Source organism: Hemitrygon akajei, chromosome 4 (genome assembly GCF_048418815.1).
Source record: "Hemitrygon akajei chromosome 4, sHemAka1.3, whole genome shotgun sequence".
Classification (NCBI taxonomy): domain Eukaryota; kingdom Metazoa; phylum Chordata; class Chondrichthyes; order Myliobatiformes; family Dasyatidae; genus Hemitrygon; species Hemitrygon akajei.
Genome location: NC_133127.1, coordinates 124,206,781 through 124,231,616, shown reverse-complemented (window position 1 = coordinate 124,231,616; position 24,836 = coordinate 124,206,781). Strand labels below are relative to the sequence as shown.

Genomic DNA, 24,836 nt, shown 5'->3' with positions numbered 1-24,836 from the left:
TTAGGAGTTTGAAGAGATTTGGTTTGTCACCTAAAACACTTGAAAACTTCTATAGATGTACAGTGAAGAGCATTCTGACTGTCTGCATCACTGTCTGGTATGGGGGTGGGGGGTGGTGGCTACTGAACAGGAAAGAAAAAAGCTGCGGAAAGTTGTAAAATTAGTCAGCTCAGTTTTAGGTACTAGCCTCTAGTATCCAAGATATCTTCAAGGAGTGGTGCCTCAGAAAGCAGACGTCCATCATTAAGGATCCCAGTTATCCAGGACTGCCCTTTTCTCACTGTTACCATCAGGTAGGAGATATAGAAGCCTGAAGCCACACACTCAGCGATTCAGGAACAGTTTCTTCCCCTCTGTCATCTAGTTCCTAAATGGACACTTCAAAGGTTTCAAAGGTACATTTAATGTCAGAGAAATGTATACAATGTACATCCTGAAATTCTTTTCCTTCGCAATCATCCATGAAAACAGAGGAACGCCCCAAAGAATGAATGATAGTTAAATGTTAGAACCCCGCAGCTCCCCTCCTCCCACACGTAAGCAGCAGCAAGCAACGACCCCCCCTTCTTCACCAGCAAAAAAAAAGCATCGGCACCCACCACTGAGCACTCAAGTGTGAGCAAGGCAACAGCAAAGACACAGACTTGCGGTACACCAAAGACTACTCGTTCACCCGGTATTTGACATACCACAGGCTCTCTCTCTCTCTCTCTCTCTCTCTCTCTAATAAGGGCAAAAGAGATGTCTCCATTTCACAGCGAGAGGGGAGACATAACAAACAACTTGCTGGTTTACAATGTTAAAAGTCCATTGCGTCGCTTTTTCTGAACTCTGTGCCTAAAGATCTCGGGCCTCTGGGCACACAGCCATGGATCTTGCTCTCCCACGACACACCAATTTCCTGTCGGGCCACCGACCTTTGGTCCGCCTGTCTCCAGGGTCATGAAATCTCGGAACTCCGAAGGGGAGCTAATCTCTTAGGTCACATCCTTGGCATGTCGAATAACGGCCGGTCATGAAACCCCGAGAGTGGATCCCATTCCCGCAAAGAACCGAAGTCAGCCCAGGTCAGGGTCTTCAAAAGCACCCTGAAAGGGAAAAATAGAGATATAAATAGAGCTGGTTCCAAAGATGCAAGCAAAGGAGTCGTCATTAGGCGCCATTATCTCCTCCTAAGCTCATGGGTCCTAAACTCACTCTTGTACATTGAACCTGTGAACACTACCTCACTTTTTAATGTATATTATTTCTGTTTTTGCACTACAGTTGGCCCTCCTTATCCGTGAATTCCATAACCACAAATTCAACCAACCGCGAATCAAGAAAACCCGGAGGTGCTCTTCCAGCACTTGTTGTTCGAGCATGTACAGACTTTTTTTCTTGTCATTATTCCCTAAACAATGCAGTATAACAACTATTTACATAGCATTTACATTGTATTAGGTATTATGAGTAATCTAGAGATGATTTAAAGTATACGGGAGGATGTGCGTGGGTTATCGTGGATCGGGATTGAAAAATTGGAAGTTCTCTTACTAAGTATATCGGAACAGGTACATCCGGTATTATTTAGCATCAGTTAGTCAAATGTTTGTCTTAGTATATAGTATATATTTTACCTTTCTATGCATATAAAACACTTAAGAACGTATGTTTCAGCGCCTGGCTCGGGAAGGGAAGTTCCCAAGTTCAATCCAATGACAGACTGCTTCCTAGTGCGCTCTCCACTGTGCCGGGTTGATGTGGAGGATCAAAAACCCCAAACCCCAAAACCCAATAATTAAACCACTGCGTTGCTTAGTAATAATTGTAGTTTTCATCGGGGCAGAGCCTTTCTCACTTTATCCTTTAAAATTGTTCCCATTGTTGACTGACGTAGCCTAACGCTTTTCCAATGACCGATGGCATTTCACCTCTTTCCGATCACTTTATTATTTCCACTTTATTTTCAATCGTGATCATGATTATTTTCGTGAACAGAAACACTGCGGATTCAGAGCTGCACCACTGGGTCCTAATGTCTCCATTGAGACATGTTAAATAAAGTCCGGGGTTCTGCTGGGTCCTAAGGACCACCGCACTGTGACAGGTTGAATAAGGGACTTGAGCATTGGCGTTTTTTTGTATCCGCGGGGGGTCTCGGAACCAATCCCCCGTGGATAAGGAGGGCCAACTGTAGTGATTTACTCTGCAGATACTGACTAGTTTGCAGGCCCAGACTGCACAGCATTTGTAGCAACATACAGTATAGAAAGCTGCTGGTCACACTTCTTAAAGGCAAACACACTAATTGCATCTGTTACGAGGATGTCTTGGCCAGAACTGAGTAAGTAAGCAGTAAAAGAGCTATTTTGACCCTTAGAATATTTTATGGGAACTGAATACTGGGAAAGAAGGAAGTGTTAATTAACAGTGGCATTAACACGGTGTAAGAATTTGTAATGGGTGAAATGTATTGAAAGGGTTTGGAAGGAATTTCTGCCAGCTATCACTTGGCTGTTTTGTATCCGTACCACTTACCTGAATTTGTGGAGATCTGTAAGTGTGGTGTGCCTGTCAAAACAGTGGCACAGTTAGAAGGCACATTCTGGAAGCTGTTTAAAGACTTTCTGCAGCCCTGCATTCCATTGGTAAGATACCCATTTTAAAGTTCAATGGTGCTTCATTTTTTTAATCAATTTTTTGCCAGGCAATTATTAAGAGTTGTTATGCATTTTTAAGAATAAGTCACTGTGCACTTCATTTCTAACAATTTTAATTGCTTGTTAGGTTAAGGCATGTAAGCACAACCATTTGTGTTCATCATGCAACAATTTTACTAATTTTTTTTGACAGGTTTTATATATTCCCCCGGCACCAGCAACAAGTCATTGACCTGTATTCAGTGTTGCTAAATCTAATTGCAAAGATCACATTGTTCTTTTCAGTTATTAATTTTAAGATTTTGATGAAACTGTACTGTTGCCAGGGTGGATGTAAAGAGGGTATTTCCTCGTAGGAGAATCTAAAGCCGGGTGTTTCTGATTAAAAATAAGTGATCATCCATTTAAGAGAGATGAGAGGTTTGTTTTCCTCTCAGGGCCTTGTGAATCTTTGGGGCTCAGTTCCTCAAAAGACAGTGGAAATAGAGACTTTGAATATTTGTTTCAGGTAGAGATAGGCGTATTGGTGTGCTAGGGGGTAAAAGATAGATGGGAATGAAGAGTTGAAATGGCAATCAGATAAACGATGATCTTATCGAATGGAGAAGCAGACTTGATGGGCTGAAAAATCTACTTCTGGTCATTTGTAGGGTCTATAAGGAAGATCTTACAGAGTCAAGGGGATGGCTTTGAGTCTGGGCTGTTAACACAGTCATAATGCTTTTGTCGAAGCACATCATGTTGGCAGGCAGTGAGTAGTGGGTGTTGCAGCTTATTCCTCTCCACCTTCTCTCTCCTGTTATTTGAAAGTCCATACCACTGATCAGGGCTCCATGGAGTTCTGAGGATGCTGAGGTCTGGACACCTGAATTGAATGGTGGTACAGCATATAAGATCGAAGCACACACAGATGAGGACTTCTTTCAGGGTCAAAGGCTTAATTTAGATCTCAAGTTCTAGGCCAGGATGGTTCTTAGTCATGCAACAGAGTCAGCAGACTGATCTGATCACAGAACACAGTGAGGGTCTGGTAACCACTTCAGCCGTAGCTGACACAAAAACGTACTGGCTTGAATTGAACCCTGCAGTGCAAACATCAGGAAGCAATAGCCCTTTCATCTGCCTAGAGCTGGCAGTCCTTTCTGCAGTGCCCAATGATGGAATGGATATGCCATTATCATGTGTAATCAGTGTGAAGGGTAATAATAAAAAAAAACTGCTCAACTTTGAATTCTCTGTTGCCTATATATAAAAGGGGACTGCCCTGTGGGTGGGAGTGGTAGGGAAGATCCAGGATCTACTGACTAGGAATATAGATGAAGAGCAAGGGCTGACTGAAATAACCATAGGGACAACTGGCGCATTGAAACAAACTTTACTGACTCTTTCAGTCAGTAACTATCACATCACATAAAAATTCAACTCTACAATCAATGTGAACACAGTATGTCTATCCAGAATTAATTCAGAGACAGGAACATATTAGAACTACATCGGATAAAGCCTAGTGTATGTTTTTGTGTCTATGAGGTTTGCTCGTTGCTCTCAGTTACACCCAGCTGCTTCCACAGTCTCACTGACACTGCAGTCCTCCCTTTTTCAACCATACTTGTGATACTGATGGTGGAAAGTTGCAGAGATGCTGCCTCTCGTGATCAGCACTGCACGTGCAAGTTTTCTGCTAGCTCAGCTCTTGGGTCTTCTGGAGGGCCAAGTTGCGGAGCACACACTAGACAATGATAGTGCAGTTTCAGGTGAACACTTCCAGACCTGTCCAGGCAACGTAGACGTGGTTACAGAAACCCAACTGATCTGTCCACAATTCAGCAAATCTGGATGTCAGTGGAGTTGTACGGGCCTGCGCAGGGCCATTGGTCTACCATCTGTCCAACAGCCACACCAATAGCAGTTAACCTTTGCCACCTTCGAGCCATCTTGCCCTATCCTCATTGGACTTGGTACGTCACTTACATCTAAATGGTTGAGCGCCAAAGCCTCACCCTGGTGGATTATACAGAGACATCCATTAACATTATAGGAAATCAGCTAAGGAGATAACACCATTAAAGTAGTGCATTGTGCCAAGAACCTTAAAGAGTTCAGTGATTCCATGGTGGCTCTTATAAAAATTGCTGGGAAAATTGGCAGAGAAAAACCTAAATAAATTTCTTCCAATTTACTCAACAATGCAAGCCTTATCAGCCAGCAGTAAGAGAATATACACACAGTAGCCACTTTATTAGGTACACTAGTACATCTGCTCATTATAGGTGCAGATACAATAGGGTCTTTTAAGAGACTCTTAGATAAATACATGGAGCTTAGAAAAATAGAAGGCTATGTGGTAGGGAAATCCTAGGTAGCTTCTAGAGTAGGTTACATGGTCAGCACAACATTGTGGGCTGAAGGGCCTGTAATGTGCTGCAGATTTTCTATGTTCTATGTTTTAATGCAAATATCTATTCATCTGACCATGTGCAAGCAACTTGATGCATAAAAACATGCAGACGTGATCAAAATGATCAGTTGCTGTTGAGATCAAACATTAGGATGGGAAAGAAATATGTTTTAAGTGACCTTGACAGTGGAATAATTGTTGGTGCCAGATGGGGTGGTTTGAGTATTTCAGAAACTGCTGCTCTCCTGGGATTTTCATGCATAACTGTCTTAAGGGTTTACAGAGAATGGTGTGAAAATAAAAAAAAATCCAGTGAGTGGCAGTTCTGTGGGGAAAAATGCTTTGTTAATGAGATAGGTTAGAGGATAATAGCCAGACTGGTTCAAGCTGACTTCAAGGCAACAGTAATTCAAATAACCATGCCTTACAACAGTGGTATGCAGTAGAGTACTTCTGAAGGCACAACACGTCGAACCTTGAAGAGGATGGGCTACAGCAGCAGAAGACCACACTGGGTTGTAGTCCTGTCCCTAAGAGAACGTCCACTGATTGGTGCCATTGAGAGACATGGGAACAGCACCAGGCCTGTGCTGACCATCACCACCACCTACACTAAACCTTCATTATTCCCTTCTCCACATTCTCTCATCAACTCCACCCAAGTTCTTCTACACATTTGCAGATTAGGGGTAATTTACAATGGGTATTTAACCTAACCATCTGTTGTTGGATTTGATTTCCAATATGTTGTACAATTTACCTCCAAGTATTTTTAATAAGGTTTTCTCCAATAACCAAAAGAACATTTCATGCAAATTTGATGGAATTATCTTTTATGAATGACAGAAGGCACTAGGCTAGTCGGCAGATCCATAAGACATAGGAGCAGAATTAGACCATTCTGCCCATCCACTTTGCTCTGCCATTGAGCTGATTTAGTTTTCCTTTTATCCCTATTCTCCTGCCTTCTTCCTGAAACCTTTGATGTCCTTATTAATCAAGAATCTATCAACCTTCACTTTAAATATACCATAGTTCTCTGAAACATTGGCATCCATCAGTTTGCACATTTGTGTATTATGGGCTCCCATGTCCTTGTTCTGGAGTATACACAGTAAGCATGCAGTGTTCTGGATTTCAGATTCCTTCATGGTGAGCTGAGAGCTGGATGTATTTCCTACCCAGTCCTTCAACTTGACATTAACTCTGGCATACATTTCATACCACTGAATTCATTTTAATAGGCTTACCATGCTTCACTAAAGATGTAAATGGTTTAATTTTAATCAATTTGATATTTTAATTTATTTATGCCAGTTAATTGTATTTTAAATAAATTTGTCTTTTTAATTAATATGTTATTGAAGCTTTAATTTTTAATTATTTTTCATATCTTTCTAACTGTGTGCAATCATTGAAGGCATTTAGAAAGATTGAAAAATAACCCTCCCTTAATACACTATTGGTATCAGGGTGTCCAGGACTGGGCCTCAGCTAGGGCTACTGGAGCTGCTGTGGCTGTGTGATATTGAGGCTGTTCGGAACCAGGCAGTCACCGAAGGCTGTTCAAAAGGTTACCGGATATCCCAGACTTTGACTGAAAGGCATGCACCAGGTCCTGAATAATCACACCACTGAATAGCTATTGTACAGTGCGAACATGATTAATGTGAAATTGAGTCATCGCTGGCTAAACCAAAGCATTTTGAGCATCTAACAACAAATGATACAAGTATGGATCTTCCATTTTGTCAGATCATGCATTTATGAAACACAAATTGGTGTACCAATGTACAGTATCTGTAATAATCATGCAGTTTCTTCACAAGTCACTTAACAATAGCATTAATCCTATTTGCCTTATATTACTTATTTTAGAAGTGTGACCTTAACCCTTAGGATTAGCTAAGCAATAAAGTACAGTCATTGCATATAACTTAAATGTGAAGTGATAGTAATAATTTAATGAATTTAAGAACTAAAACACAGAACTAAGTCCTCTTCCTCTACCTTTAACCCAAGAAAAAGTAGCAGGATGGATTTTGTTTGCACCAAACAAAAGAGATAACCATGGACATATTCATAACGCCATTGGACTGACCAGAGGAATCCAATTTGTAGCCTGTAATTAATCTAAAGACTTCAAATAAACAATTCATATTAACACTCACCTTATGAAGTTAGTCCAGTTTAGTGAGAATACACTTATTTGACAGATGAACTGAAGTATCCATTTGAAAGGTTTTTTTAATCAAACAACTCAGAAACAAATCTGGTATTTATGTAGGGCTAATTAAATTAAACAGTGTTCCCCAATATTATTATTTTGCTTCAGCACACACAACACACTGATTTGTTTGCCCACGTAAGATAAGGTAGATTTATCTTTGAACCCTGGTGTAAGTGTTATCTCTGAGAAATGCACATTGTAAAGGGCTGAATGATGGATAGTGCCACAGAGGCAATTCTATATCTACAGACATTAGCAGATTATGAGATCTTTTAGATACGTCTTTCGATAAACTGTTGGAAGCTTTGCAGCCGAGGTAACTATCCCCTGCAGGAGGTCTGCATTGACTGAATAAACAACTGAGCACGTTATGTACAGCTGTCTTCATTACTCCTTGTTTGAGAATAGTGAGGAAAGCAATAGAACATTAACTAACAGACAGACAGACAGACATACTTTATTGATCCCGAGGGAAATTGGGTTTCATTACAGTCGCGCCAACCAAGAATAGTGTTGTAATATAAAACCATAAATAATTACATAATAATAAGTAAATTATGCCAAGTGGAAATAAGTCCAGGACCAGCCTATTGGCTCAGGGTGTCTGACACTCCGAGGGAGGAGTTGTAAAGTTTGATGGCCACAGGTAGGAATGACTTCCTATGACTTCCTACTACTGGAAAATAAATATAGCCATATGTAAAATGACAGTAATTTTGAAGAATTCATCTTCTGTTCTAACCTGAAAGGAGCAAGATAGAAATACACCATTCAGGCCACGCTCTGTTCTCAGTACCGCCATCGGGAAGAGGGTACAGGAGCTTCAGGCCCCACGCCACCAGGCTCAGGAACAGTTACTACCCCTCAACCATCAGGCTCCTGAACCAGCATGATTAACCTTAACTTTCAGCTGACTCCACACAATATGGACTCAGTTTGAAGGACTCTGCAGCTCATGTTCTCCATATTTATTTTTTGTTTGTACACAGTGTGTCTTAGTTTGAGCATTTATCAGGTCTTTGTGTGCAGTTTTTCATTGATTCCATTGGATTTCTTTTTTCTATTGTGAATGCCTGCAAGAAAATGAGTTTGAGGGCAGTATATGGTGACATGAACAGCATGTACTTTGATAATAAATTTACTTTGACCTTTAGATTAAGATATTTTAACTGTAAGCAGGTTGGGGAGAAGGTATAACTGAAAATTTATGGTCAAACGAATAATTGAAATGTTGAAAAATTATGGGAGTGCAGTTGCTGGAAATCAGTAACCTTCATGTCAGGAAGCATCTGCTTTTAGCATTTTCATTATCATTAAACAGATTATTGCACTGCCAGCCTTTATTTCAAAGCAAATGGATTGCTAAAGAACTAGAAATGATTTTACGGCTATAGATGAAACCTCAGCCAGTTGAGCTCTGGTCAGCATGTCACTGGATCTTGGGGGTGGTGAAGTGCAACACAGTTTCTTCAGGTGTAGACTATTTTCTAGATGGGAGAGCACATCAAGAAACTTGTGGATTCACTAAAGGTTAACTTGCAGGTTGAATCAGTGGTAAAGAAGGCAAATGCAATATCACCATTCATTTTAACAGGACTGCATTATAAAAGCAAGGATATAATGCTGAGGCTTTATAAGGGATAGGTTAGTCCACACTTGGAGTATTGTGAGCAGTTTTGGGCCTGTTATCTAGGAAATGTTGTACCAGCATTGCAGAGGATCCAGAAGAGATTCATGGGAAAGATCCAGGAATGATAGGGCTAACATATGAGGAGTGTTTGATGACACTGGGCCGGTACTTGCTGGAGTTTAGAAGAATGAGGGGTGGATCTCATAGAAACCTATTGAATATTGAAAGGCTTAGATAGACTTGAGAGGGTATGTTTCCTATGGTTGGGGAGTCTAAGACTAGAGGGCTCATCCTTGCCTTGGAATACAAAGACATCCACTTAGAACAGAAATGGGGAGGAATTCCATTAGCCAGAGGGTGGTGTGTTTGTGGAATTCATTGCCATAAACGGCTGTGGAGGCCAAATTATTCAGTATATTTAAAGCAGAGGTTCTTGATTAGCAAGGGTGTCAAAGGTTATGGGGAGTAGGCAGGAAGGTAGGGTTGAGACGGATAATAAATCAGCCATGGTGGATTGGCAGAGCAGGTTTGAATGGACGAATGGCCCAATTCTGCTACTATGGTTTATGGTCCTATGAACAGTAATAATTTAGCCGTAATGTTTGTATGAGGAAGGTAGAATGAAGCCTTGCATTTAGAGGATGCCTTTGGGATATTGTACTTGCAATATCCCAAAGCATTTCACAGCCAAGTACTTTACAACAGTGACTTAGCTTGAAGTGTAGAAATTGTAGAAAATGTAGAAAATTTTGCAATTGTCAATGGCACATAACTGGCTTTTTTTTTGCAGACTTCAGTTAAAAGGTACACAGCCAACAAATCTTCTCCAGTCATCACCAAACAGGATTCCAGATTCATTTGCTTTTGGGGAAGGTCATGCCTGTCCAGTCAGACTGAATTTCCTGAAAAGCTAGTGAAAAGGGGTGTTGAGCATGGTGCATTTGATGGAGCCCAGATGGATTTTACCAAGCAACATTGATTAGGATAATAAAACTCATGGGAAAGCATCATTGGATTCAAAATTGGCCAACCCCTGGTTAAAAGTATAGAGCATTGACTGATGGGAGTTTCTATCTGGAAGACTGTCTGAAGTGGGTTCTGCAGAGGTTAGTACTAGATCCATTGTTTGCATGCTATGTACTATTACTTGATCTTAAATACAGGGTCATGATAAAGAAATATAATCATTATCAAACAACCAGGAAAGACATGGTAGATTTAATAGGATAATCAAAGTTTGAAACAAAAAACACAAATTGGAATTCGGTATGCTGGGAATATAAATCAAATCAAATCAAGTTAAATTATCATTCAAACCATTCATGGATACAGTTGAATGAGAGAGCATTCCTCTGGCATCAAGGTGCAAAAACATACATTTAAAATAGTGAGACAGAGGAAAAATCACACATCCTTATGCAAGAAAATTCATGTATAGTCTAAGTTTTTGAGCGACATGCAAATTGATGGCACAGCTCCTGGCAATCTAGCCTATCTTTCCACTGGTCAAACACGGGAATGCAGCACTTTTGGGAGAGACCAGCTCCCAAGCGAGCACGGATGCCAAGCTACACCACCTTCAGCAGCAGGCAAGCCCACAGATTGAGGCCCAGTCCTTGCTACAACTGAAGCCAGGCCGCTGGCTCTTCATCTGTCTCACCACCAAACAAGGGAAACAAGCCTGTGGCATTTCACATTATCTATGTCCAACAAGGTCTTGCGATCATAAGAGAAACATCCAAGACTGCTTTTGTGTACCAACTCCAATGTCTTCAAGTAGCCAGTAGCAACATGGTCAGCATCCAGGTCAGCTCTTCCGAGCACTTTCTGACCCGTCTGCTGGCTTCATTTTCTCCGACCCGAGTGCTGACTTCTCCTTGTCTGACCCAACCGTCAGCTTCTCCTTCTCCAGCCTGTCCACCGGCTTCACCTTCTCCCAGCTGAATGCCGGCCTCTCCTTCTCGAAACCGAGCACTGGCTTCCCCTTCTCTGACTCACCCATCCCGGCCAGCTGCTCCGAACAATGAACAGATCACTAATGCAGTAGACCTGCTGTATCCATTGTTCTTGGAGTCCAGTAGAGTCTTATAATGACTAAAAACCACATTTTAAAAAGGTGAGAGAATAAATGATAAATATATGATACAAAGAAGCGTAGCAGAAAAGAAGTTTCCCAGAGTATGTTCACTGATCCCTGAGGTAGCGGGATGGGTAGCTAAGAGGACTAAACACATAGGATATTTTCCTTTATTCGCTATTAAATAGAATAATGAGTTGAGAATTCACATTAGAATTGCATAGGATAGCAGTCAAACCACAGCAAATGACTTGAATTGACCCAGGTATCATGTGGTAGGAGGGACATAAGGGCACGAGAGAAGGTGCAAAACAGACACAGTAGACATTGCCAAAGTTTGAGGTGTTTATTTTATTAATTTATTTCATTCTGTGATACGACACAGAACAGGCCCTTCAAGCCGCACCACACAGCAAACCTCGACTTAACCCTAGCTTAATCATGGGACAATTTACAATGACCAATTAACCTTTGGACTGTGGGAGGAAACCAGAGCACCCGGTGAAAGCCCGCTTATTGTATGGGGAGAACATGCAGACTGCAACCAGATGACATCGTAATTGAACTCTGAACTCCACCGACCCAAGCTGTAACAGCATCACACTAACTGTAGTTTAGTTATATGAGACTGTCTAGCTTCTTTGGAGCAAAGGATCCAGAGAAATATTTAATTAAGATGAATTAAATTGAATGGCTTAGACATGGTGAATAGGAATGACCTATTTTCCTAACAGCGAGGTCAGTAATTAGGGGACGTAGATTTAAATTAATTGGTTAAGGGATTAACAGGGATTAGAGTAAAATGTTTCTTCGCTGACATCACAGTGGGATGTAAAACACTGGAAAAATGGTGGAAGTAGAACTCTCATCTTGATGAGCGTTTAAAAAGCTACAACCCACAGACTGAGAAGTGTAAAGTGGGCTTAATTTCAATAGTTCGTTTTTAAGTCAGCAAAGACCATGGCTGACTAGCTTTCTTTCTGGGTTACAAATTTCTGATTCTTTGACATGTATCTTTGGCAGCAAACAGTAGCGTTGTACCTTCATCCTACACGTAGTTCTGTAAAATGTGAGCTTCCATAATACAAACAGGTTATAATGAGATTGATGGATCAAGGAACACTGCCATACATAGGTCACATTGGTTACAGCACGAACCATATCAGGAAAACCAGTTTCAATCTGTACCTTCAAGACAACTACAGCCTGTTTTGCTCTAATGTGCAGTATCTTAGGCAAGTATAAGACCATAATACATAAGAGCAGAATTAGGCTATTTAGTCCATCAAGTGTGCTTTGCAATTCCATCAAGGCTGTTTATTATCCCTCTGAACACCATTCTGCTGTCTTTTCCCCATAACTTTTGATGCCCTTACTATTTAAGAACCAATCAGCCTCCACTCTAAATATACTAAATGATATCTCATGCACAACCATCTGTGGCACTGAATTTCACAGATTCACCACCTCCGTTTAAAAGGGATGTCTTTGTAATCTGAGGCTGTGTTTTCTGGTCCTAGCCTCCCCTACTATAGAAACCATCCTCTCTATGCCCATTCTATCCTGGCTTTCAATATTGGATAGGTTTCAATGAGACCTCCCCCTCATTCTTCTAAGCTCCAGAGCCATCAAACACTCCTCATAGGTTAACCCCTTAATTCTTGGGATCATTCCATTGAACCTCCTCTGGACCATCTCAATGCCAGCACATCCTTTCTTAGATAAAGGACTCAAAGCTGTTCACAGTACTCCCAGTGCAGTCTGACCAAATCCTAATGAAGCCTCAGCACTACATCCTTGCTTTTATACTCAAGTCCTCTTGAAATAAATGCTAAAATTGCTATTTCCTTCTTTATCACTGATAGAACCTGCAAGATAACCTTTAGGAAATCCTGTACTAGCAGTTTCCTTCCACCTTGCATTTCTGAATTATCGCCTCATTTAGAAAATAGTCCATGCCTTTATTTCTTCTACTGAAGTGCATGCCATTGCACTTCCCTACACTACACTTCTTTGTCTACTCTCCTAAACTGTCCAAGTCATCTCTGCAGATTCCCTGCTTCCCCAGCACTAACTGCCCATCCACCTATCTTAATATTGTCTGCAAACTTGACCACAAAGCCATCAATTCTGTCAACTGAATCACTGATGTACAATGTGAAAAGAAGCAGTTCCAACTCCATCACAACTCCAGTCACCGGCAGCCAAACAGAAAAGGCCATGTTTATTCCCACTCTTTGTCTCCTGCCAGTCAGCCATTTCTCTATCCATGTTAGTATCTTTCCTTTAGTACCATGGGCTCTTAACTGGTTTAGCAGCCTCATGTGCAGCATCTTGTCAAAGGCCTTATGAAAAACCAAGTAAACAGCATCCACTGACTCTCCTTTGTCTATGTTGTTGTTATTATGTCAAGGAAATCCAACAGATTTTTCAGGCATGATTTCGCCTGAAGGAAACCATGCTGCCGATTTTGTCATGCGCCTCCAAGTACCCTGAAACATCATCCTGAATCCAACATCTTCCCAACCACTGAAGACAGGGCTAACTGGCCTGTAATTTCTTCTTTTGTCTCCCTCCTTCTTAAAAGTGGAGTAATACTTATAAGATTTTCGAAAGATCTCTACTAATCCCTCTGCAATCTCCTCAGCTATGTCTTTCATAGCCCTGAGTCATGGTCCATCTGGTGCAGGTGACTTGTTTACTTTCAGACCTTTCAGCTTCTGAAGCATGTCTCTGTAACAATAGCAACTACACTCGCATGTACCCTCTGAGGCTTTTGAATTGCGAGCATGCTGCTGGTGTCTTCCACAGTGAATACTTAATAAGTTTGTCTGCTATTTCTTTGTCTCACATTACTACCTCTCCAGTATCATTTTCCAGCAGTACCATATCCCATTTGCTTCTCTGTTACTCTTCATATATTTGAAAAAACTTTGCTATGCTCTTTGATATTATTGGCTAGCTTACCTTGATTCTTCATCTTTTCTCTCATTGCTTTTTTAATTGCCTTTTTTAAAAGCTTCTCAATTTTCTAACTTCCCACTAATTTTTGCTGTATTACATATGTGCCCAATCTTTTGCTTTTATGCTTTCTTTGACTTCCCTAGTCAGCCATGGTTACCTCATCCTCATCTTAAGGATGTATCTTTCCTGTGCCTTTCAAATTGCTCCCAGAAGCACTAGCCGTTGCTGTTCTGCCATCACCCCTACTAGTGTCCCCTTCCAATCAATTTTGGGCAACTTCTCTCTCATGCCTCTGTAATTCCCTTTACTCCGCTTTAATACTAATACATCTGATTTAGCTTCTCCGTCTCAAAGTACAGTCAGCCCTCCTTATCTGCGGGGGATTGGTTCCGGGACCCCCCACAGATACCAAAATTTGCGGATGCTCGTCCCTTATTTAACATGTATCAGTGTTGTGGTCTTCAGGACCCAGCGGAACCCCGGTCTTTATTTAACATGTCTCCGTGCCGTGCACATTAGGACCTGGCGGCACAGCTCTGAATCTGCAGTGTTTCTGATAATGAAAATAATCCCCATCGCGATTATGGCAGTAATAACGCGATCGGAAAGAGGTGAAACGCCATCGGTCATTGGAAAAGCATTAGGCTACAGTCGGTCAGCAATCGGAACAATTTTAATGGAGAGTGTGAAAGGCCCTGCCCCGATGAAAGCTACAATTATTACTAAGCAACACAGAGGTTTAATTATTGAAATACGTTTGTTTCTTAAGTGTTTTATATGCATAGAAAGGTAAAATATGTACTATATACTAAGAAAAACACTTGACTACCTGACGCTAAATAACACCGGATGTACCTGTTCCGACTTCAAATCCGACTTAAAGATGGATTCAGGAATGAAACTCACTCATAACCCGGGGACTGCCTGTACTTTTAAGTCATTTCTAGATTACTTATAATACCTAATACAATGTAAATGCTATGTAAATCGTTGTTATACTGTATTGTTTAGGGAATAATGACAAAAAAAAATAGTCTGTACATGGTCAAGCAACGAGTGCTGGAGAGAGAACTTCCGGGTTTTCCCGATCTGCGGTTGGTTAAATCCGCGGATACGGAGGGCCAACTGTAACTAATGTGTACTGTAGAACAATCTGTACTGTACAGAAGTCTAAATGATGATGAGAGAGTTGTAGAGGATTTAGTGGGTAGGAACAGTTATGAGGGGACACTGGAAAGGCTGTGTCTATTTTCTCTGAAGTGGAGGAGTTTAGGAGTTGACGTTATTGCGGTATATGAGGGGTGAAAACTATTATCCATATTAGAGATTGATAAAACGAGGACATAGATTTAGGGTATGTATACCATTTGTTTATTTATCCATTTATCTATCTGTCTATCTTTCTATCTATTTATCCATTTGTTTGTTTGTTTCTTTGTTTATTTACTTGTTTTGTAACCTCTGGTAATTTTTCATGTCTTGCACTGTAAGGTTGCCATAATGTGACACATTTCATAACAGTGTAGCTCCAATGTATCACAATACCCAGCACAACAATGCCTCTGCTTAGAAGTTTGCCTAAATCTGACATGCCATTCGAAACCTTGAAAAAGTTCTATAGGTACACAGTGGTGGGCATCCCCTGACTGGTTGCATCATGGCTGGTATGGAAACAGCAAAGCCCAGCAATGGAAATGTCTACAAAAAGTGTTGACCACGGCCCAGTCCACCACAGGCAAAGCCCTTCCTACCACTGAACACATCTACAAGGACCACTGCCACAGCAAAGCAGCATCCACCATCAAGGATCCCCAGTCATCCAGGCCATGCTCTAGTCTTGCCGCTATCATTGGAAAAGAGGTGCCAGGAGCCTCAGGTCCTACACCCCCAGGTTCAGAACAATTATTACCCTCCAACCATCAGGCTCCTGAATCATTGTGGATAACTTCACTCATCTCAACGCTGACTTACACCATGACCTATGAACTCACTTTCAAGGACCCGACAATGAATCTTCTCAGTATTGTTTTCTTACTTTAAAAATTTTTATTATTCACATGATTTGTTCCCTTTTGCACATTGCATATTTGTCGACCTTTGCTGCGTATAGTTTTTCATAAGTTCTATTGTATCTTTGTTGACCTTTGTCTATGGTTGCCGACATTTGTTATGTGTGGTTTTGCATAAATTCTATTGTATTTTTCATTTTCCTGTAAACGCCTGTAAGAAAATAAAAACAGGAAACGTTGGAACTGGGAGGGTAACTGAAGGAACTCCTTAAAGGAGTCACCTAAAATTGTTTAAAATAGACCCTCTTGTTGTCTCTACAAAAGAATTAGGTGCCATGAAATCTTGTCCTTATTCACCTCTGGCGCCCTGCCTACCACCCTCACTCCCCATTGTCCTATTCACCTCCCCAGTGTCACCTCAGGGACTCAAAGGTATTTGATACTTAGTGGGGTGGTGATCAGTGAACTGCATCTGGGCACACTTGCGCTGCTGTCACACAACACCGAGGTCGGGGTCCAGCCCTGATCTTGGTGCTGTCTGCGTGGAGTTTGCATGCCCACCCTATTACCATGTGGGTCTCCTCTGGCTGATTTGGCTTCGTCCCTCATCCCAGAAACATCTGGTTTGGTGGATTAATTACACACAGAAAGAGAAGTTGCCCCTAGTGCATTGATGAGTGGTAGAATCGGGGGAGAATTGATCAGTTTAAGATAATTTTTTAATGTGACGCAACAGAGTCTGAATCCCATCCAGGTTCAATTGCTGTATTATTTAGATCTAAAAAACCACAATATCTCTTCAATATAGGAAAGATAATGGTAATATTAGAAAAGAAGAAAATAGTTCACGAGAAGAATATAATTTATTGAAGATTCTTGATATCCATTACTTATCTTGGAAGTTCTTCAAATTAAACTAAGAAATCAATATGTGAAAGATTGCCAAGATGCTTTCTGTAGCGTAAGATAACAGGGACCAGTTTTGGTAAAGCCTAGCCTGAGGCAATTTCTATACTTCAGCAAGTTGGATGCAATAACTTCATGCATATTCCTTTATTCTCCTATTCTCCTCATTCTTGTATGTGCCGAATGCACGTTTTATGTGATAGCGATTAAGGCAATTGATCTTTAATGAATATCTCAATGTGTCTGCAGCCTTGGTAAGGTTGACCATACCTTGCAACATAAAGATTTTTCCATTATTGTCCTGATTTGTTAGGCTGCATTCGGCTTGTTCTGTCCTTAGTTATCCAGACAAAGTCAAAGAATCTCCTGCGATGGCTTCTCTTCTTGCTGCAACAATTTCCTCTTCTTGTACCAAGTACTACCTATTGCACACCTGACAACATTCTGCATGCCCACTAATGACTTTCTCTCCAGAATTTTTCAAAGTGCTTACCTGATATCTGCATGCACTCCAACAAAATGTTGGGAAAACGAAAGCCTTTATCTTTGGCAGCTCCTGCAAATCCCAAACCCCTATAGGCCAATTGGAAACTCAGTCTGACTTCTCTCTACGTCTGCCCTGAGCTGACCTGTGGACTAAATATATGGACGATTCAGAAAGCAGTTTGACTCTAAGAGATCATTGATCTGAGATATTAATCTTGCTTCTCTCTCCACAGATACCATAAGACCATAAGACAAAGGAGCAGAAGTCAGCCATTTGGCCCATCGAGTCTGCTCTGCCATTTCATCATGAGCTGATCCAATCTCCCCTTTAGTCCCATTCCCCCACCTTCTCACCATAACCTTTGATGCCCTGACTACTCAGATACTTTTCAATTTCTGCCTTAAATACACCCAATGACTTGGCCTCCACTGCTGCCCATGGCAACAAATTCCATTGATTCACCACCCTGTGGCTAAAATTTTTTTTCGCATCTCTGTTCTGAATGGGCGCCCTGCAATCCTCAAGTCATGTCCTCTTGTACTAGACTCCCCCACCATGGGAAACAACTTTGCCACATCCACTCTGCCCATGCCTCTCAACATTTGAAATGTTTCTATGAGGTCCCCCCTCATTCTTCTAAACTCCAAGGAGTACAGTCCAAGAGCAGTCAAACATTCCTCATATGTTAACCCTCTCATTTCCAGAATCATTCTAGTGAATCTTCTCTGAACCCTCTCCAATGTCCCCACATCCTTTCTTAAATAAGGAGCCCAAAACTGCACACAGTATTCCAAGTGAGGTCTTACCAGTGCCTTATAGAGCCTCAACATCACATCCCTGCTCCTATACTCTATTCCTCTAGAAATGAATGCCAACATTGCATTTGCCTTCTTCACCACTGACTCAACCTACACGAAGACTCCCAAGTCCCTTGCATCTCAGAACTTTGAATTCTCTCCCCATTTAAATAATAGTCTGCCTGTTTACTTCTTCTACCAAAGTGCATGACCGTACACTTTCTGACAATATAATTCATTTGCCACTTCTTTGCCCAATCCCCCAATCTATCCAAGTCTCTCTGCAGACTCTCTGTTTCCTCAGCACTACTGGCCCCTCCACCTATCTTTGTATCATCAGCAAACTTAGCCACAAAGCCATCTATTCCATAATCCAAATCGTTGATATACAACGTAAAAAGAAGTGGCCCCAACACGGAACCCTGTGGAACACCACTGGTAACTGGCAGCCAACCAGAATGGGATCCCTTTATTCCCACTCTCTGCTTCCTGCCAATCAACCAATGCCCTATTCACGTATGTAACTTTCCCGTAATTCCATGGGCTCTTATCTTGTTTAGCAGCCTCATGTACGGCACCTTGTCAAAGGCCTTCTGAAAATCCAAATACACAACATCCACTACATCTCCCTGGTCTAGCCTACTTGTAATTTCCTCAAAAAATTGCACTATTTGTCAGGCAAGATTTTCCTTTAAGGAAACCACGTTGTGTTCTGCCTGTCTTGTCATATGCCTCCAGGTACTCTGTAACCTCATCCTTGACAATCGACTCCAACAGCTTCCCAACCACTGATGTCAAGCTAACAGGTCTATAATTTCCTTTTTGCTTCCTTGCCCCCTTCTTAAGTAGCGGAGTGACATTTGCAATCTTCTAGCCCTCTGGAACCACACCAGAATCTATCGACTTTTGAAAGATCATTGCCAATGCCTCTGCAATCTCCACTGCTACTTCCTTCAGAACATGAGGGTGCATTCCATCTGGTCCAGGAGATTTATCTACCCTTAGAATATTCAGCCTCCTGAGTACTTTCTCTGTCATAATTGTGATTGCGCGTATTTCTCTTCCCTGACACTCTTGAATGTCCGGTATATTGCTGATGTCTTCCTCAGTGAAGACTGATGCAAAATACTTGTTCAGTTCCTCCGCCATCTCCTTATCTCCCATTACAATTTCTCCAGAATCATTTTCTATAGGTTCTATATCTACTCTCACCTGTCTTTTACTCTTTATATACTTGAAAAAGCTTTTAGTATCCTCTTTGATATTATTTGCTAGCTTCCTTTCATAGTTCATCTTTTCCCTCTTAATGACCTTCTTAGTTTCCTTTAGTAAGCCTTTAAAAACTTCCCAATCCTCTGTCTTTCCACTAATTTTTGCTTCCTTGTATTGCCCTCTGCTTTGCTTTTACTTTGGCTTTGACTTCTCTTGTCAGCCACGGTTGCATCCTTTTTCCACTTGAAAATTTCTTCTTTGGAATATATCTGTCTTGCACCTTCCTCACTTCTCGCATAAACTTCAGCAACTGCTGCTCTGCCGTCCTTCCCGCTAGTGTCCCTTTCCAGTCAACTTTGGCCAGTTCCTCTCTCATGCCACTGTAATTTCCTTTACTCCACTGAAATACCGACACATCGGATTTCGGCTTCTCTTTCTCAAATTTCACAGTGAACTCAATCATGTTATGATCACTGCCTCCTAAGGGTTCCTTCACTTCCATCTCTCTAATCACCTCTGGTTCATTACACAATACCCAATCCAGTACAGCCGATACCCTAGTGGGCTCAACAACAAACTGATCTAAAAAGCCATCTCGTAGACATTCTACAAATTCTCTCTCTTGAGATCTAGTGCCGACCTGATTTTCCCAATCCACTCACATGTTAAAATCCCCCACAATTATCATAACACTGCCCTTCTGGCAAGCCTTTTCTATTTCCTGTTGTAGTCCACATCACTGCAGCTGTTTGGAGGCCTGTAGATAGCTGCCATCAGGGTCCTTTTACCCCTGCGATTTCTTAGCTTAACCAGTAAAGATTCTGTACCTTCCGATCCTATGTCAAAGCTTTCTAATGATTTAATATCATTTCTTACCATTAAAGCCACGGCACCCCCTCTACATGCCTGCCTATCCTTCCGATACACTGTGTATCCTTGAATGTTCAGCTCCCAGAGACAGGCATCCTTTAGCCACGTCTCAGTGATGGCCACAATATCATAACTGCCAATCTGTAACTGTACAACAAGATCATCCACCTTATTCCTTATGCTGCGTGCATTTAAGTATAACACCTCAAGTGCAGTATTTGGTACTTGTTGCATTGATTGCACTGCAACTCATCCCAACGGCTGCAAATTTGCTCCATCACCTGACTGTCCTTCCTGACATCCTTACTGCTCACTACCTGAGATCTATTTCTGTTTTCCCTCTCCTCCGCTCCATCATTCCAGTTCCCATCCCCCTGCCAAATTAGTTTAAACCCTCCCTAACAGCTCTATTAAACCTTCCCGCCAAGATATTGGTCCCCCTAGGATTCAAGTGTAACCCATCCTTTTTGTACAGGTCACACCTGCCCCAAAAGAGGTCCAAATGATCCAGAAACTTGAATCCCTGCCCCCTGCTCCAATCCCTCAGCCACGCATTTATCCTCCACCTCATTCCATTCCTACTCTCACTGTCACGTGGCACAGGCAGTAATCCCGAGATTACTACCTTTGCAGTCCTTCTTCTCAACTGCCTTCCTAACTCCCTATATTCTCCTTTCAGGACCTCTTCCCTTTTCCTACCTATGTCATTGGTATGTACCACAACCTCTGGCTCCTCACCCTCCCACTTCAGTATATCTTGGATGCATCAGAAACATCCCGGACCCTAGCACCAGGGAGGCAAACTACCATCCAGGGCTCCTGATCACGTCCACAGAATCGCCTATCTGACCCCCTAACTATCGAGTCCCCTATTACTACTGCCTTCCTCTTCCTTTCCCGAACCTTCTGAGCTACAGGGCCGGACTCCTTGCTGGAGGCACGACCACTGTTGCTTCCCCCGGGTAGGCTGTCCCCCCAAACAGTACTCAAACAGGAGTACTTATTGTCAAGGGGTACAGCCACTGGGATACTCTCTAGTACCTGACTCTTTCCCTTCCCTCTCCTAACTGTGACCCACCTGTCTGCCTCCCATGGCCCTGGTGTGACCAGTGCCTGTAACTCTTCTCTATCAACTCCTCACTCTCCCTGACCAGATGAAGGTCATCGAGCTGCAGCTCCAGTTCCCTAACACGGTCCCTTAGGAGCTGCAGCTCAGCGCACCTGGCGCAAATATGGACGCCCAGGAGGCTAGGAGACTCCAGGACCTCCCACATCCGACACCGAGAACAACAAGCTGCCCTCACACTCATACTTCCCCTTTCCTCAAATAACAGGAAAAACTGAAACCTAAACCTACCTTGTCTTGTCCGCTTCCGCCTAAGCCCGTTGAGCCCAAGCCCTTAAACCTACACTCTGCTCCTGGCTCACCCCACTGCCCACAAATGACGCTGCCCGCTGTTTAAGGCTGTGTCCTTTTAAAATAACAAACACAAAGTATACTGCAGATGATGTGGTTTTGTATGTCATTTTAAATCTTCCCCGTTCCACTGCCCGACCTCATACGCCTGCGCAGTCCCGACTCTCTTAACTCTGATGAGAAGAAGAAGAAGAAGAAGAAGAAGAAGAAGAAGAAGAAGAAGTAGAAGAAGAAGAAGAAAAAATCAAAATGGATCCCGCTGCACTCCCGTTCTGATCCTCCAACTTCTCCAAATGTCTTACTGCCAAGTAACTTCAACATTTCCAACATCTGATGATTTTTTTTGCTTTGTTGATAAAATTCTTAAACTTGTTTTCAGTTCTTTCCTTGAATTCACACCTCAGAAGAGGGACGCCTCACGTCTTAATAAGCTGGTAAGGAAGGCGGGCTCTGTCGTGGGCAAAGTACTGGAGAGTATAACATCGGTTGAGCGAAGGGCGCTGAGTAGGCTACGGTCAATTATGGAAAACCCTGAACATCCTCTACATAGCACCATCCAGAGACAGAGAAGCAGTTTCAGCGACAGGCTGCTATCGATGCAATGCTCCTCAGACAGGATGAAGAGGTCAATACTCCCCAATGCCATTAGGCTTTACAATTCAACCGCCAGGAGTAAGATATGTTAAAGTGCCGGGGTTGATTGTATTTAATGTATTTAAGTAAACTACTTAAGAACTTTTTAAAAGCTATTATTAATGCTTTTATTAAAACTTTATTAAAGTTTTGCTACAACAAGTGTATGGGACATTGAAAAAAATGTTGAATTTCCCCATGGGGATGAATAAAGCATCTATCTATCTATCTATCTCTGCAATCGCTCAGAGCTCTATGATTCTCCAAATTATCTTTGCATTGGATATTGGTAGCTTCCAGTTGCTGAAACCCCAGGCCCTGAATCTGCCTCTTTACTCCTTTATACTCTACCTTAAAGCCTAACTCTTTGACCAGCTTCTGGTCATCTACTTTAATGGAATGGTTTGCTACATTAAAGCTGTTATATTGTCATGATGATATCCATTGCAAATTTTGCAAATTTTGGTTACATCATTGCCAAAGCACAAAATCCATTTTAGATGCAATAACATTTTTAAGATGTGGAGAAAAAAGGCTGATACACTTAAAATAGGTGTTAATATTACACAGACCTTTTACAGCTGAAACAAACGGATTTAAGTTGATGATTTGCAAGTAACTTTCAATGAAAGTTGCAATCAAAGGCTTTGAGAAGTTCAGTAAATTCCTGTGAATTTGTTTCGGAAGGGATATAGGAGTTTCCTATTTCTGTTATGCACCATCAGACGACTGAAATCCTAGGTGAAGTGTGACGGCTGCAGAAGCATTCCCAACCTTTGCTCTTCCTTAGGAAGATGCCTACTTTTCTGAGAAACTAGATAGGTTGGAAATCCTCAGATTGGTGGCAATCAAATGCCTGTAATGGAATCTCAGCATTATATATGAACAGCTACCAAGACAGCTAACCAGTTCACCCAGTTTGTAGTGGGTGTTAATTGTTTAATTTATATTAATTTAGATTTTGTTGAGTTGCAGAACAATACAGAGATTTCCAGGAAGTAACTAATCATGTTGAGTAGATTCACTTATGTGTGTGATTGCCATCTGATTACTTATTAACCTTTTGTGCTCTAAGGAACTCAGAAAAGTTTAGCCCTTTCTGTCCTATTCTGATAAATCTATGTTAATAACTCCTTCCTGAGTGGAAATCTAATACTGAAGAAACGTACTTCAAAGGTATGAATATAGCTAGATACATTGAATTACATTGAATCAACATAACTGATAAAATAGGCCCAAGTGGTTCTACAAGCATTTATTATGATGAGCATCCTCAGACCACCCCATCCTTCTTCTACATTTTCCTATTTTTCTTATTTAAGGAGATTCCTTTATAAAGAATTTAAGCTTTGTCTTTTATGACAGTAGTTCTTCCATTCTCACCAACTTGTGTAGAGAGAAATGTTTCCTTAATTGGATTTATGCATGATAACTACTATTTATCTCTATAGTTTTGCATTTGCTCCATTAAAACATTTTCAGTATGCATCAATCCATTTTGTAAATGTACAGAAACAAGAATCAGAAGAGCGCTTAGTACTCCAGAAGTAATTGACAATGGCTATTATAAGTTTTATAAGGGACCCCTCAATTAATTTCTATTCCTCTAGAAAGAGAATTGGTATTCCAACTTCCTTGAGATGAAGTTTACTATGCTATTGTCTTGATTTTGACTAAATTTAAATTACTTTAAGTTGTCTTAGCTTCAGTACAAGGGGTGATTCTTAAGTTCATGGCCTAAGGTAGAAGGAGTCAATTTTAGAAAACCTGGCACATTTATTTTTCAACATAGTCCCCTCCTACATTTACACACTTAGTCCAGTGGTCGTGGAGCATATGGATCTTGGACCTCCAGAAAGTGTCCACAGATGGGTGATTGATAAGTTTGTGGCCTAAGGTAGAAGGAGATGAGTTATACAGCTCTCGTTACATGCACATGCAGGTCAACTCTTTGAGTGATTATGCAGAACGTTTGAAGTTAATAACGCTTCTCCTTCTGCCTTAGGCCACAAACTTATCAATCACCCCGATGAGTTATTAACTGATGAATTATTAACTTCAAACTTTCTGCATAATCGCTCAAAGAGTTGAACTGCATGTACATGTAACGAGAGCTGTGTAACTCATCTCCTTCCACCTTATGCCACAAGCTTATCAATCACCCCTCCTACAGCAGTGAACCAGGTCCTTTGACCAATTCACGCAAGCCATCCAAGATGTATATCTAATCTAGTCCTGTTTTGCTCATCTTCCTCTAAACCTTTCCAATGAATGTATCTGTCCAAATGCTTTCCGGTTCTGATGAAGGGTCTCGGCCCGAAACATCGACTGTTTACTCTTTTCCATAGATGCTGCCTGACCTGCTGAGTTCCTCCAGCATTTTGTGTGTGTTGATCTACCAACATCTCTGGCATAGCAGTTAAAAACTTTGTTGTTGAATTTGCTTTACCCTATAGAGACCTCATTAATGTGGAAATCTGAAATCTCTATGCACAGACCTTTATAATTAAATATAGGGAAACAAAGAGCAAGTTGTCATGATGGGAGTTTTTAATTTCCCCAGT

General features: G+C 41.5%; 1 protein-coding gene across 2 annotated transcripts in view; it reads right to left on the bottom strand.

The window, feature by feature from the left end:
- The window catches only part of LOC140726615 (protocadherin-17-like), a 304,136-nt gene that overhangs the window by 15,293 nt on the left and 264,007 nt on the right, over positions 1-24,836 (bottom strand). The window contains exon 4 of one of the 2 annotated variants that reach the window (XR_012098682.1): positions 918-1,088. Coding sequence is in view for 1 of the 2 variants with exons in the window: in XM_073043213.1 (XP_072899314.1) it covers positions 1,078-1,088 (11 nt within the window). In the remaining variant the exon portion in view is untranslated. Of the gene's footprint in view, positions 1-521; positions 1,089-24,836 lie in introns of those variants that run through there. The other variant, XM_073043213.1, reaches the window with a different exon arrangement.